Source organism: Labrus mixtus, chromosome 12, assembly GCF_963584025.1.
Source record: "Labrus mixtus chromosome 12, fLabMix1.1, whole genome shotgun sequence".
In the NCBI taxonomy this organism is placed as follows: Eukaryota; Metazoa; Chordata; class Actinopteri; order Labriformes; family Labridae; genus Labrus; species Labrus mixtus.
In genome coordinates this window covers 11,809,270-11,823,439 of record NC_083623.1, presented here as the reverse complement: position 1 = coordinate 11,823,439, position 14,170 = coordinate 11,809,270, and the positions used below count along the sequence as shown (strand labels likewise).

Here is a 14,170-nt window from a genome sequence, read left to right as displayed (position 1 = left end):
TTAAGGATTCTGATGTGTGCTCAGACTTGTGTTTTTATCTTCCTCACCTATCTATCTATATATAGCCTCTCTCTTATAGTTTAACTTATTTAGTAGACTTTTAATTTGAATGATTAACGTAGAATCTGGTTAGATTTTTGAATGATTCCTCCTTAAAAAAATATATACTGTTCCCTAATTTATATATTTCCTTCTTCAAAGTCAAGTGGGCCTATTAAAGAACAGGGTTTGAAAGTAAATAATTGTTGTCTCTTATATAGCACTAACCGTTTGTGAAATTCTTTATTTGAAATGAGGAAAGTGGCTCAGTTGACCTCTATGAAACGCCATAAATGTCAACACAACACCGGACAATTCAAAACGCATCAATGAATAAATCAGCACAGACAGAGAAGCTGATTACTGAAACTGCTAATATAAAAAGCCGATCTTTATCACACTGATGGTCCGCATGAGGGTTGTTTCCTCTCACGGCATCGCTCGTAGAGCAACAGATCTGATCAGAGAGACAAGGCAGGGAAATAAGCAAACTGACAAAGTGCACTTCATTCTTTTGTTTTGTTTATAATGGCGTCCCCGGGTTACGGTGATTAGAAACTGATTGAATCAGCATTCGCTGGCAATCTACAAAATTAGCTTACTCATTTATTCTTGCATGTGGGTATAGAGTGCTCAGCAGATGAAGACTGTTTATGCCTAAGGAACTGTTGTGATGGTGGTCAAGGTCACCTAATGTGTGTGTGTGTGCGTTCCTAAGTGTGAATGAGTGAGTGGATATGTGAAAAGGCATGAGAGTGTTTGAGCCTAAGGGCTTGTTTTGATAGTAATCAAGGTCAGTGTGAGAGTGTCGGGTGTTGATTGTGTGTCCTGGTGCATCTCTTAAATTGTCCATGTTGTCTCCTGATGAGCTGACAGCTTGCATTAAACATCCCCACAGCTCCATGTATATTTATCTGATAATAGCTGCTTGTCTCCCTGTTGCCACTGAGAGATTATTTTCTAATTTGAGCACTACTTCTTGCAGATGCGATCTTGTTGCTGCACGTACCCCTTGCGGTGGTTGTACATGCGGTTGATGCGGTCCCACTCCGAGTTGAGCTGTACGAGGGCGTCTCCGATCTGGGCAACCTCGGCAGGGTTAGCGTCACAAACCACGTCGGGCTGCCGCTCATGGATCCCTGTGACATGCTCACCGAGACGCTCCAGATTGTCTTTGATATTCTGTAAAAATACAAATAAAAGAAAGAGGGGGCAGAAAGATAAGAGAGGGAAGGGGAGACCACTGATGATAAAGTTGGCTAAAAATTTCACACAGGGGGAACGTTGACTGACCGTAACGGGAAAGATAATTTAAATGACTCCATCAATGGCAGCAAATTATCTTAGACAGATAAATTATTAAAATATTTTGCTGATCACTTCCAAAGAAAGGAAATGTTGAATCAGGTCCTATTGACCTAAACGCTCCTGTGAGAAACTGTCAGTGTGTGTTGATGTCCAAGCCCCTGTAGCGTGTACAAAGCCGTACCTCTTACGTCTTTGCTGATCTCACCCTTCACTTGCAAACATGTTGTGTTTTATGACCAAAAAAATAAAATCCTTTAAGTCCAATGCATCAATCATTTGGAACCTTTGGAACTGAAAATGTAAAAAAAACTACAGAAACTGCAGTCTGCAGCTTTAACTCCCCACAGGAGCTTTAATAATTTATAATTCTGAGAGAAAATCTTAAGTTAATTTTAAAAATAGTAGTCAATACAAAATCAAAAAAAGTTTAGACACTTCAACCTCCCCAAGGTGTAAGGCTAGCTTCTGTTTTTTATTTCTACAACAAACTGATATCTTGTACCTCTATATTGTTTTGTCCTATTAAACTTCAATGCAATAATCAGCGTTTGACTTAGAACTTTGGACATTTGAGAGAAACCCACCCTCAGCGTGTCCTCTTGACTTGAAAAGTCCTCGTAGAGCCCCCCGCTCAGCTCAGAGGAGTTCAAAAGCAGCTCGTTGTCGGCCATGGCGAGGAGCACTTTATTAATGTCCAGCAGGTAGTCGGACGGACTCAATGAAGGAGCCCTGCTACGCTTTGGTGACGACAACTCCTACACCACACAGGAGCAGAGAGGAAACACAGGATAGAGGTGAGTGATAACAGAATGACACACTTTAATGAACTTACACTACAGAAGACACAACCAAGTGATTAAGAGAGTTCATAGTTAGCATCTTTGTGTACTTAAAACATGCTCGTGTGAATGAATCCCTCACCTCGGCTTGTAACTCTCCTGTCTGCTCTGTGACTGTTTGAGTAGAAGAAGACTCCACAGAGACTCCCACCTGCCTGATCCGTACCACCCTCAACTCCTAAAGCAGGAAGAGGAACATACACAAAATAAAATACAAACTCTCCTATATATAAGCCAGGCTAAAGAGAGACAAAACTTAGCCTTTGATGCTTCTTACCCTGTGAGTGGAATACTGGCTTTGAAGCCGGAGCAGCAGAAGTCTCAGCTCCTCCGTCTGACCCACGTCTGAAGTTTCCTGCAGCAGTTCTTCTCCTCGTCTCAGCAGGTCCTCCACGCTGGCTTTCTCCTCGTCCATCTGGTGTAAAAAAAAAGACACGGGACAAATAAAGAGCAAATTAAATTATAAAAAATCTTTCAAAAACGTTCACAACAAAAGAGTGTTGAGAATGGATATGCTGCAGACACTTCACAGGAAATGTACATTTTAAAGCAAAATCCAAGCATCCTGATTGTTCGTGCTTGTTAAGGCAGTGAATTTAACATCATAAACTTTAATGATAAAAATTTCATTCAAAACTTGTGAGGCCTTGTAATGCCTAATTAAAGCTTCTCTTATCGTAGCAGCTTGAAATAGCCTCCATTCTTCATAAAGAATCTCATTAAAATCAAGCAAGGAAAGAAAATGTGTTTGTGTGTATTTTCAAATGTCTCTGGGAATTTGCCAGAAATGCTTGAAATTAATGGAGAGCTTTGCAAAAAAAAACAAAAGTAGTGAGGGCTTTTTATCCTTTCCACATTGCTAAAACATCAGCATTGCTGTTTTAATCAGTTTTCAACCATCTTCAAAGAAAATCATGTAAAAGTGGATAAAAAGGGTGTAAGTAAGAGAGGACCTTGTGTACCTTGTCATCATCCAGGACGTTTCCTGGTTCCTGCTGCTGCTGCTGTAGAGCCCTTAGCGTGTCCTGCAGCTCTGCCTGAAGGTCTTTCTCTTTACTGTGGACCGGAGCCTCAGTGGGACGAGTCTGATTTTCACTCTCTGTTTGGACCTCCTGCCAGTGAATGACCTTTAGATAGCAGCAAAAACAAACCCAAGGTCAAAAACAAAGCAAAACAAATGTCTGCTCTGCGATACTCTCTAAATCTTTGAAGCTGATTTCAGATTCGCTTTAAGAGCATTATGTGTGCTCGCTTCTTGGTAAAGAAGCTGTGTCAATGGTTTAGCTTGAAGATGTGCTTTCATAGTACTCACTCTTTCTCTTACCTGATGAGGTAATTGCTGGTTGAAGTCAACACCACCTGACTCCAGACTTATCATCATCTGAATGCAAAAAGACAAGAAACAGAAAGAATGACTGCTCAGATGTGCCACTTACTTTAATGAGAGTTAAACTGTTTTTCTCTGTTCAGCAAGATTAACTCCCGTCTCTAGATCCACATTAGTAAAGAATATAAAGACATTTTGCTTGTTCAATGCAGTGATTTTACACTGAGTCTGTGTCATTTTACCTTGGCAGTTTTGATGTGTTGGGACACTTTGTCGAAGTTGCCGTTGAGCTCATTCAGTTTGGGCTCCACGACGTCTCTGCAGGCGGGCCCCCTGCTGGTCATCAGGATGATGGCCTGGTCCTTGACATTGTCCACACGCAGACTGATGTCCTCCAGCTCCTCGAACATGCTCTGAGGACAGACGGAACACAGAGCAGCTGGTCAAAGATTGATCTGTCAGCTTGTGTTTTGTATCAGCTTCTCTTTTTGCACTGCATGGTGGTACTGCCATGATTCAGCTACGCACAGCATGTACTTGTCAAGGTTCAGATGCCCAGGCAGGCACCAGATGATATTCAATGTAGACTCTCAGTTTTAATTGCAGTGAAGTGAAGGGCTTGTAATTCAACTTCCCTGTGGGAAAAATATTAATTACATTTATCATTTAGCCACCTTCTTTCCTGCTTTTTTAAACTTCTCTCAGGGCTTACCCCAATGAGGTAAATTTGGTGAGAACGATGTCGTTAACTTGTTTTCCCAATAGCTTATTATTATGCATGCTTCTTTGAAATTCCAATTAAAACGAAGGATTAAAAAGTCCTACTCCGACAGAAGGGATGCAGGTCGAATTAATCATGAACATCAAGAAATGACTGATCACCTCAAGGTAACAACAAAAGGGTTTACTTGATGTATGACTTCCACAAAGAAATCCTTAACTTCTGTTAGATTCTCAGCAATGTCAAATAAAAATCTCAGTCTCAAATCAATTAGAGCGGGCCATTTTTCATATCACAGTTTTCTCTCTCTTTCTTACCTCTACCACCTGCTCTCTCTCCGTTGAGCCGAGCCGCTCGGCCTCGTCCAGGTGGATCTGCGTCTGGTACAGCCAGGTGCTGATGTGGGCCAAGTTCTCATCAAAGATTTCCACTTCACTCTGGTGACTCTGAGCACATGATACAAGAAGAAGGTCAGTGTTTCTTTTAGGAATTATTCACTTTTACTGCTGTTAAATGTCCTGTGTTTGCCTCATTTTCTACATAGTCCTAAACAAAGAAAAATGTTATATCAGAGAGTTTTCTGTAACCTTTCCATGACTCGTTGTAAGAAGACACACTTTACTCTCTAGTCCAAATGATAAATATATGTGTACTAAAGACATGATCTGCATGTCCTTGTTTTTTCTTGATGTGAAGGTTACCTCTTAGCATTGCAGCTTGCACTTGACTTACAGAATAATGAGCGCATGTTTTAATTGGGGTTATAAACATGAGAAATAACCTTGTTAAATTATTTTTTTTAGATTTCAAATGTTGGGAAAAGGCACTTTAAACCTCAGCCAACTGAGCCTGTGTGTCTGAATTTTTTCCAGCAGCAATAATTGAATACATTTTAATTACCCTACAGAATTGCATACTGAATAGGCACAGATTAAACAAAGTAATAAAAGCAGGAAGAATTCTTGTTCAGGCACATAATGATGAAAACTTAAAGCAGGTGGGAGAACCGACTGACTCAGAGAACATTAAATAAACAACACAGCAACTCTTTATTTATTTAGCACTTGACTGTATAAAATATTTGCACTCACCAGCACAGCACTTAGCCAGTCCTCGGTCCAGGTGTGGACGCGGCCCCAGCTTTCATTGAGACCACAGACTTTGTCCTCAAGCTCGGCCTCACTGCCCTCCACCAGAGTCTGCAGACCGGCGCTGGTCTCCATCAGGCCGGAGAGGTCGGCTTTACGACGCTCAGACTCCTTCAGCAGGCCCTGGTGGGGGAGGAACACACACACATGCACACACATATACATAAGATGCAGCATACAGAACATTAAAAGAAAGCTTATGATGCACACACTAGTGAATACCAAAAACATAGCATGAATTACAGATTACAAAGAGCTGAAAGATAAAAGTAATCCACTCAAAAACACAGTGTGGTACCATCTTCCTAAATTTAGCTGTGTCTTCACTTTGAAACTTAATATGCATTTACCCTCTCTACATACTGCTGTGTTCTCTTACTTTGTAACCATACCCGAGTTTCATGTGTAAAGAAGATGTTTGAACGGGTTCAAAATCACAAGAGAACCCAGGGAAATATGTTCCAAGATGTGATAGAATCTGAAATGTTTTTTTTAAATAACTATCAAACTTGCCCATTTATATCACAGACCTTGTCTGCTCCAAAAAAAAAAAGAAAAAAAAAAAGCCCCCCGGCAAATCTGATAATAAAATGCTGCTCTGCTGTCAGGATAGAATACATTATCGTTCTGACTTATCTTACTGTAGATAATATTTTCAGATTAGGAGAATTTGATTTCATTTATTCTCTTCTTACTGCACTCGGTCGGACCACTAAGGGAGGGGTGAGGGAGGTAGGGGAGATGGTGCGCTGAGGGAGTTCTGTGTGGAGAGACTGTAGTGCTAAAGTGAGACATCTACTGTATTGAAAGAAGCGTGTTATACCTCTTGTGCACTTACAGTAAAAGTGCTTACTCTCTTGTCATTGTTTTTCACATATTGCCATGAAGGAGGCTGAGACAGAGGAGGTGCTGCTTAGTTTTACCCACGTCTCCCCACACCAAACCTAACAGAACTCAACAACAGGGCCATCACACGCATTGCAACCTCAATAGAACAGGACATCACACAGCCACTGAACACCTCACCCCAGTTCCCTCAGGACGGAGGTACAGAGCACTGAGAAGCCTGACTCCTGCTGTCATAGCGTCCCTGAACAAAAGGCCTCGCTGAACAGGCCAGAGTGGGAACTCTTGATTATTGTTAAACTATTGTTTGTTTCCCACAGTTCTCCTGTTTACATAATCCAGGCACAGTAAATCTTCAGAGTTAGAAAGAGAGAATCTTGCTGTCCTTGTTCTCCCCCTAGTGGCCAGAAGCAGAAGCACGTCACTTGCTCCTGCTGAAGAGACTTGATGAAAGGTGTGTACAGTTACTTACATTAGCCCATGCGATCTCAGCGTCTATGTCAGCGGGCATGTCTCCACAGCTGTTCTTCTGCTGCAGCTCAGCCTCGTTGGTGGTCAGCCACTCCTCCAGGGCGGCGCTCTCCTTCTGAAACTTTTGAGACAGAGACAAAGCTTTTTCCAGGTCCTGCTTGCCCTCCGTTACCTGGAGAAAAAAAGAGAAAATAAACGTGGTGCTGCAATTAATCCAACATGAGCTTTGTTAGTTTTGTAGAGGGGGAATAAGATTGTTTTCTTTAACTATTAAAAATTTTGAATTACCTGAGCACCCAGGTCATTGTAGAGCAGTTTGAGTGCAGTGAGCTGTTCGTCCATGGCCTTGGGGTTCTCCGTCTGCTGTTTCTGCACAATCTGTCGCCCTGTTTTTATCACCGTCTCTACCTCCAGCTTCACTTCACTTAGCAACTTGTATAGTTTCTATAAGACATACAAAAGGAAAATATGCCTTTATGACTGATTATCTGCATCAGTCGGCAGATATGCTGGCAGGTTGTTTTTTAGGGTTACATATCCATAAATCATCATTTTGCTTTCAGAGCATGCAATCAACTACAAATAAAGTATTTGTCATTTTGTAAAAGAAGAGCTTGAGAAAGTTGTAACTCTCACCATGCAACCGTTGAGGTGGGGCTGTATTTTTTCTGGGTCCACATCCCTGACATCCAGGATGTGCAGTTCAGCCTTGGCCCCATCCAGGACTCTCTTACAGTCCAACATGCGCTGCTCAAAGTTAGCTGGCTTCTGAAACAGCTGGTACTTTGTGGAGATCTCTCTTAGCTTTCTCTGCAACGGATAAAGGGAGAGGTTACTTCAGTTTGCCTTTTATTTCTATTTCTTCTATCTTAAATGTCAAAAACAATGTCTTCATACAAATTGAACTCAAACCTGATGTAACATTAGTAAAATGACTTCAAACTTCTCCTTTCACTCCTCCATGCATACAAGATCAGAATTGTAAAATAATTTCTAGTATACATTCAAATGTTGCGGATTAATCGACAGAGGGAGAAAGAGCCTGTCATCAGTTTCTCTGCAGTTCCTTATATTCTCCAGTAGGAGGCAGTGTTACCTGAAGCTGGTCCAGCATGGTTCCACCTTTGGCAGCTTTGCTGTCACCAGTGGAGGGAGGCAAGTTGGCCACGTTTCTCCTCCTCATCTCCTCCACTGTGAGCTCGTGGGCTGCGATCTCTGCTCCGATTGTCTGAAAGAAGAAAGAACATAAACATTTGCACTAAGAGATTACAGAACTTAAAATTGCATGAACGCAATAATGAAGCCTTTGTACGCGCGTGTGTGTGTGTGTGTGTGTGTGTGTGTGTGTGTGTGTGTATGTTAGACTGTCTCTAACTGTCTTTATCTACTTTCTTTAGACTTCAGAATAATCTTGATTTTGGAGCTTGATTTTAACAGTTTAACATCCAATTGTAATTGTGTGTTTATATATGAATACCATTTTTCTAATAAACCATTATTACTGTTTCTTCCATAGGCATTTAATTAAAGGGAGATCGTTTAAAAATATTAGACTGTTCTTCCTGAAGTAAGAATCCATTACGTTTTGGTGCTTCCCTGCATGTCACATATTGTCTGGTCACTCCCCCGGGGGTTACTGTGAGCGTTTGTGCAGATGTTTGCTCTACCTGTGCCTCCTGTGGCAGCTGGAAGGCGTCGATGCGGTCAGTTAGGTATGAGGTGAGCGTGTGGTCCAGCTGGCTCAGAGACTCCTGCAGCGTTTGCAGCGCCTGTTCGTTCTCCTTTAGTGTCTGCAGCTGCTGCTCGAGGCTGATCTGTCTGTTCACCGCCTGCGAAAAACGATAAGTCATGAGTTTAAGAGCGATGTTTAGATACTCCAGATTCATACGACTAATGGGAAAGTTGTGTCTAAAAGCTGGAGATGAAAAGCTGAATAAAAAGGCTGGAACAAACAGGATAAGGTGTTTGTTTACATTTCTCTTGGGCAAGACTACCATATAGAAATTATATTGCATCTCATTCGACATATTCCAGCACCATAAAGGATAAATAAAATAAAAGTATACATCTTAAATCATAAGATATTATTTTTCAAAGAATATTTTAAAACAAAAATTACTAGACTAACAAAAAAACACACAGGCCTGAGCAAATAATTCTAAATCTAACACATACTGGATGCCTTTTGTCCTACATTGCAGACAGCACACATTCATCCTACACACAAAGCCAAAGGTCCTGACCTGGTGGTTGAGCTGCTCATAACGTGAATTGAAGGCCTCTAGCTTCTCGCTGATGAGTTCGTCAAGTATGCCTCCGTCTATCAGCGTCTGACCCAGCTCTCTGATCTGCGTCCTGTTGTCCCCGGGGTGACGCAGCGCGTTCTCCAAAGACTGTGGGTGAACAGTGAGATGGAGAAAAAAAGGTAAATACAAGAAGAAGAAAATTGAGACAGGAAATGAGCTGGAGGATGAAAAATTCCCAGACAATAAATATACCGATCCTCTGATAAATCCAGAATCAAAAACAACAAAGACAAAACAAAGTTTAACTGCTACACAGTGCCAACAATTTGCCACAAAAATTAGAAAAATTGGCAAGAGTGAAATAAACATTTACTGAAGCTAGAAGCCAAAGGGAAGAGAAAAAAGCAATCAAATAAATTAAAGACAACTTGAGTATCTGTTTGCATGTGTGTGAAAGATGTAGAAAAATCCAAACGGCTGAACACACAGGCACAGAGCAGAAACTGCTACGTTGGGTGTGTCAGAAGGAGGCAAACCGAGAACAGACGTTAACTGGACAAGAAATGAGAGAACGAGGGAGAAGAGAGAGAGAGAGAGAGTTAGAGAGAGAGAGAGTTAGAGAGAGAGAGAGAGAGAGAGGGGGCCTTGTCAAATGACTGCACATGTTGAATCTGACAGGCATTTTTTGAGATATGCTCTTCCTTCCCGGAGGTTACCGGCATAGATAGAGAAGAAGACAGAGAGCAAGAGGCGGCCTCAAGAGGAGTGAGTCTGATTGGGAAATTGGGAGACTGGAAGAGTGAGGATGAGAGAGAGAGAGAGAGAGAGAGAGAGAGCGAGGTGGGATGGGGGTACATTGTCTTAGAGGGTCTTCATTTTACTTCATCACTATGCAAAGTTACAGAAGCCGCAGTGTGATTCAAGTGAGTTTGACAGACGGGCTGCGGGCAGTCTACACATATAGCAGCAGAGCGAGACACAGCAGAAGAAATGTGGGAGACAAAGTCAGAGACACTGAGGTTAATAACACAGCTGGAATATTAAATGGATGGTTTGGTTTATGATTATTTACTGGTATTTCTCAGACTCATAAATTTACTTTTTATATGTTTCCACATGCAGTTTAAAAGCATGTAAATCAGTGCTGTGATTTTATCTTAGCTGACCGAAATCTTTGGCCGCTTCTAAAGCTAATGTAGGCCAAGGAAGAATCATAGAATAAATAAATAACTCTTTATTTTTGTACTTACAAAGTTTGACTATATGCAACTTCTTCACCCTGCTTACATGTCCCTAAAGCCATGGAAGATGAATACTTGCATTTTAAAAGTTTGTTTTGCTTATGTGCAACAAGAAAGTGTCTTGTTGTGCTATCTTGCATGAGGATGAGATATGTTTTAATGTTTTATATCTTTTACTACATAACTGGCTTTTAATCCAGGAGTATTGCACAAGAAGAAATGTTAACTTTAAATGAGACTAATAGTAAAACTGTTTGGGTAAAGGATGATAAATATTGTGTCTTTTTTTATGATACGAGTACTGCAATTTATTTCAAATCAAAATTTGGAGACTACAGATCTTTAAGTATCTGCTCAACACAACATGGGACCCGTGCAGAAAAGATACTACTTGTACAGTAAATGTCTTATCTTCATAAGCATCTACTGAAGACACTACAGACACTGATATTACAGATCAGCAGAATTAAGCACAAATTAACTTCATGAAAAAAGGCAAACACCATGTTTTACATGTTGCACGAATAAAAAGACAAACACTGCACAAAGTAAACATGATGAAAAGTTTGGTCTTTCTTGCATCATCTTGTTACTGTTGCTTGAGTTATTTTCATGTTTTGCATATAGGGATTTTGCCTCAGCCTGAATAAGTGTTCCATTGCACTTCAAAAGGCACCCATGGCAACTAAAAGTGCTTAACACAAGCATGAATCATGGAAAAAAAAGAGAAACAAATACGAAGAGGAAAATAAAGTCATAACAGCTAAAGCAGAAGTTAAAATATAACAAGGTGGTTACAACATCTTAAAGTCACAGTGCAGTGTTATCTATTTAAAATGGATATTTAAAAACATTTAAAAAATTAAAATAATAAGAATGGATTAATTGCAACATGATTACATAGCAAGCAATACATCAAGATCAGCTTAACTTGCCAAAGTATATCACATGATCAAACTGCACATATGATTATTTTGATTACGTGTAAGTAGCGAGAAGGTAAAATTATAAATGTTGCATAAAAATGTCCTTCCTTAAAAGATTTTGAAAACTTATGGGAGAGGGAGAGAAGAAAAGCAGAGGAGTGTTAATTGAAAGATAAATCCAATGTGATGACATTTAGTGTGTGTGTGGGTGTGTATTTGTGTTCCTACCTCTAGGGCTTCACTGACGGCCTCGGTGCTCTCCGGTAGGCTGTCAGAACCTTGAACCTTCTCCTCCAGAGTGTTGAGCCAGCTCTGCTCCATATCCAGGTACTGAAGCAGCTCCATCCAACAGGACCAAACCTCCTACAGAGTGTACACCCCCCACAGCGAAATGAAAACGCACAAAAACACACTCCAAGAACATTTAGAAACAGTTGTGCTGAGCCAGGGACACATTGACTCTGATATGATGAAGTCACAGCTCTGTTAAGAAGTGCCCAAACAATGAAGGCAAAGAGGGGTTTGTAACTAACAGACTTCAGGCAAACTGTATAAATAAGCATAAGCACAACTCAGTGATGTGACTGACCTTTACCATGCAGAGTCTGGGGGCTGGTAATGAAAAAACAAATGGCCTCGAACTATAACTTAACACTTGTAGATTAGCTCTGAAAACAAGTCTCACAAGTGCCCTTTCAGCCTCTCTTCTTCTGCACTTGAGAATTAGCAAAAGTCTGCCCACAAAATGACACAACGAATAAACCATCATGTCGTTTTCCTTTCTGAACCCCGGGAGGTTGCGAGTTAACAGACAAATCGGGCTGCTCATGCATACAAGTCTGACTTGTTTTAACTTTAATATGTGTCACAGCAGCTTTTGTTACCACAAAAGGCTTTAACCGTAAACTCCAAACCAACTTAAATCCACTCTGACAAGGCTCTTTGAATCTAAATATCAAAGGCTGTTGGTATATTTTTATATACCAATAAAAATAAAAGCACAAGTGACCATGTTTTTTTCATTTCTAGACCACAAACACACACAGAAATGTCACATATATTACCTCCAGAGTGTGACACTTGCTCTTGAAGCGGTCACACAGCTTTTGGTAGTTAGCGAGCACAACCTCTAGTTCTGAGGTCAGCTCTTGGCCACTGCCTCCACCAGGGGGCGACATTTTGGATACCAGCACGTTGATGCTGTCTTTCAGGATCTTCACTTTTACCTCCTTCTGTAACACCTCCTCTTTAGCCCTCTGTGTGAGAGGAAGAAACACAGATAAAGCAGACAGTGGTCAAAATCACGTCTCAGGGAATACATATTGCTCAAATCTTCTTTTTAGGTTGCATCCACACCCCTGCGCCTACCTTCATCTCCTCCAGTGATGCCTCCAGCTCCTCAGGACTCTTGTATTCGAAATCCCGCATGAGAAACTCTTCATCAACCTGCGCCATCCACTCCTGCATCTCCGCCAAGTCCTTCTTCAGATTCACCTGCCTCTCCTGTCTCTCTGCCAAACGCTCCTGGTGGCTCAGCAGCTGAATGGGAGTAAATGACATCAGGTTTGTAAATGAAGGAAACAATTTCCTGGTCTAAAAGCGGGATTAAAGTTAAAACTGTAACTTTTAAAACATTTCCTTATTATCAAGTTGTACTCTGTTTTTTATCCATCAAAAATCCAAGAGAAATCTCCATGTCTGGATTCTGATACATTAACTGATGTACTCATTTAAAAACTTCTTCACGGACCTACAGTACATCATTCAAACAACAGCTTACGAAGTTGTAGATAAGGACATTTTTGTCTTAATGCTGACTTTACACTATCGGGCATAGTTGGTGGTTTTGTTGCTCTTATTGATACACAAGTGAAAACAAGTACAACCTGCAGACATCCTCCCAACCCTCTCACCAACCACTGTAACACATAGCTGGCACAATCCCAGGCATTCCAATGGTTAGCATAATTATCATGTTTTCTTTGCTATGCTTGGATATCAAAATACAAAAAAAGCCCCAGAGAAAACAAGTTTAGATTTTTACATACTGCAAAGGACCCTTCCCAGTGCCTGCAGGATAATAAAGCGATAACAACTTACAGCCCTCACTCGGTTTGCACGCAGCACGCAGAGAGTCTTTGAAAAACATCATGTTATCAAACTTACATCGCCAATGTTTGCAGTAACAGAGAAAAGTTTCCCCCCACCTGTTTGCTGAGCGAGTCCCATTTGCCCCGACACTCGTCCGTCTTATCCTGCCCCCACCTGGTGAGTCCTGGTACTGCCGTCGCCTGTACAGCGCTAACATTCTCTCCCATCTGCTTCAAAGAACCTTCCACAGACTCCATCTCAGTCACATACTCCTTTTTAGAAAAAAAAAAAAGAAAGAAAGGAAATTAGTGAATAATGATTTGCTTCCTTGGATAAAATCAGGAATCAATCAATTAAGGTTTGGTGAGAAATAAAGGAGACTTTTAGTGGTGTAATCATTGTGTCTTTACCAATAACATCTTAAATTCAGTTTTAATGTAATTTCTTTTTTTTTTTTTACTTGTACCCTAACCTTGCACTTGTTGAGCTCTTCCTGTGGACTCCCCTTGTCGCCTAACCCAGTTGTATCAGAAGACAAAACTTCCTGAACTCCATCCAACCAACGTTCAACTTCCAATAAACGCACCTGGAAAAAAAAAACACATTTTCAATCTGTTAACATACTTTTTTTTCGATTTTGTTTTTCTTTTAAACCAATTACAGCTACCTGATTGTCCTTCATGCTTCCCAGGATGCACTGCAGTGTTCCCAGCTCCTCACGGGCCCTGGACGAGAGATGATTCCATCGTTGTAGTTCTGCAGGATCGGAGGCTTGTTGTGTTTGCTCGATTTCAAGACACAGGCCCTGAGGAGAGAAAGAGTGCAGGTTTAAAATGACTCTTACCAAATGTGTTTGTTCTCAATGCAATGCAAGAAATTGTACACTTGGAACATGTATCATTAAAAACTGTACTAAAAACAAACTAATAAAAACTGTCCCATAGTTCAGTTTAAAAATACAATAACA

The 14,170-nt window shown here is 40.8% G+C and overlaps 1 protein-coding gene across 8 annotated transcripts in view; it reads right to left on the bottom strand.

The window, feature by feature from the left end:
* The window catches only part of utrn (utrophin), a 178,830-nt gene that overhangs the window by 124,019 nt on the left and 40,641 nt on the right, over nt 1–14,170 (bottom strand). For 7 of the 8 annotated variants that reach the window (XM_061052006.1, XM_061052007.1, XM_061052012.1 and 4 more), the window contains 21 exons: nt 13,871–14,008; nt 13,676–13,789; nt 13,320–13,475; nt 12,481–12,651; nt 12,177–12,368; nt 11,341–11,475; nt 8,943–9,092; nt 8,367–8,528; nt 7,796–7,927; nt 7,336–7,509; nt 6,988–7,143; nt 6,701–6,871; nt 5,326–5,505; nt 4,552–4,680; nt 3,756–3,926; nt 3,499–3,567; nt 3,149–3,313; nt 2,464–2,601; nt 2,269–2,364; nt 1,932–2,102; nt 1,049–1,221 (listed from right to left, as the gene is read on the bottom strand). In XM_061052006.1, the coding sequence (XP_060907989.1) occupies nt 1,049–1,221; nt 1,932–2,102; nt 2,269–2,364; nt 2,464–2,601; nt 3,149–3,313; nt 3,499–3,567; nt 3,756–3,926; nt 4,552–4,680; nt 5,326–5,505; nt 6,701–6,871; nt 6,988–7,143; nt 7,336–7,509; nt 7,796–7,927; nt 8,367–8,528; nt 8,943–9,092; nt 11,341–11,475; nt 12,177–12,368; nt 12,481–12,651; nt 13,320–13,475; nt 13,676–13,789; nt 13,871–14,008 (3,143 nt within the window). The remainder of the gene's footprint in view (nt 1–1,048; nt 1,222–1,931; nt 2,103–2,268; nt 2,365–2,463; nt 2,602–3,148; nt 3,314–3,498; nt 3,568–3,755; nt 3,927–4,551; nt 4,681–5,325; nt 5,506–6,700; nt 6,872–6,987; nt 7,144–7,335; nt 7,510–7,795; nt 7,928–8,366; nt 8,529–8,942; nt 9,093–11,340; nt 11,476–12,176; nt 12,369–12,480; nt 12,652–13,319; nt 13,476–13,675; nt 13,790–13,870; nt 14,009–14,170) is intronic. The other variant, XM_061052008.1, reaches the window with a different exon arrangement.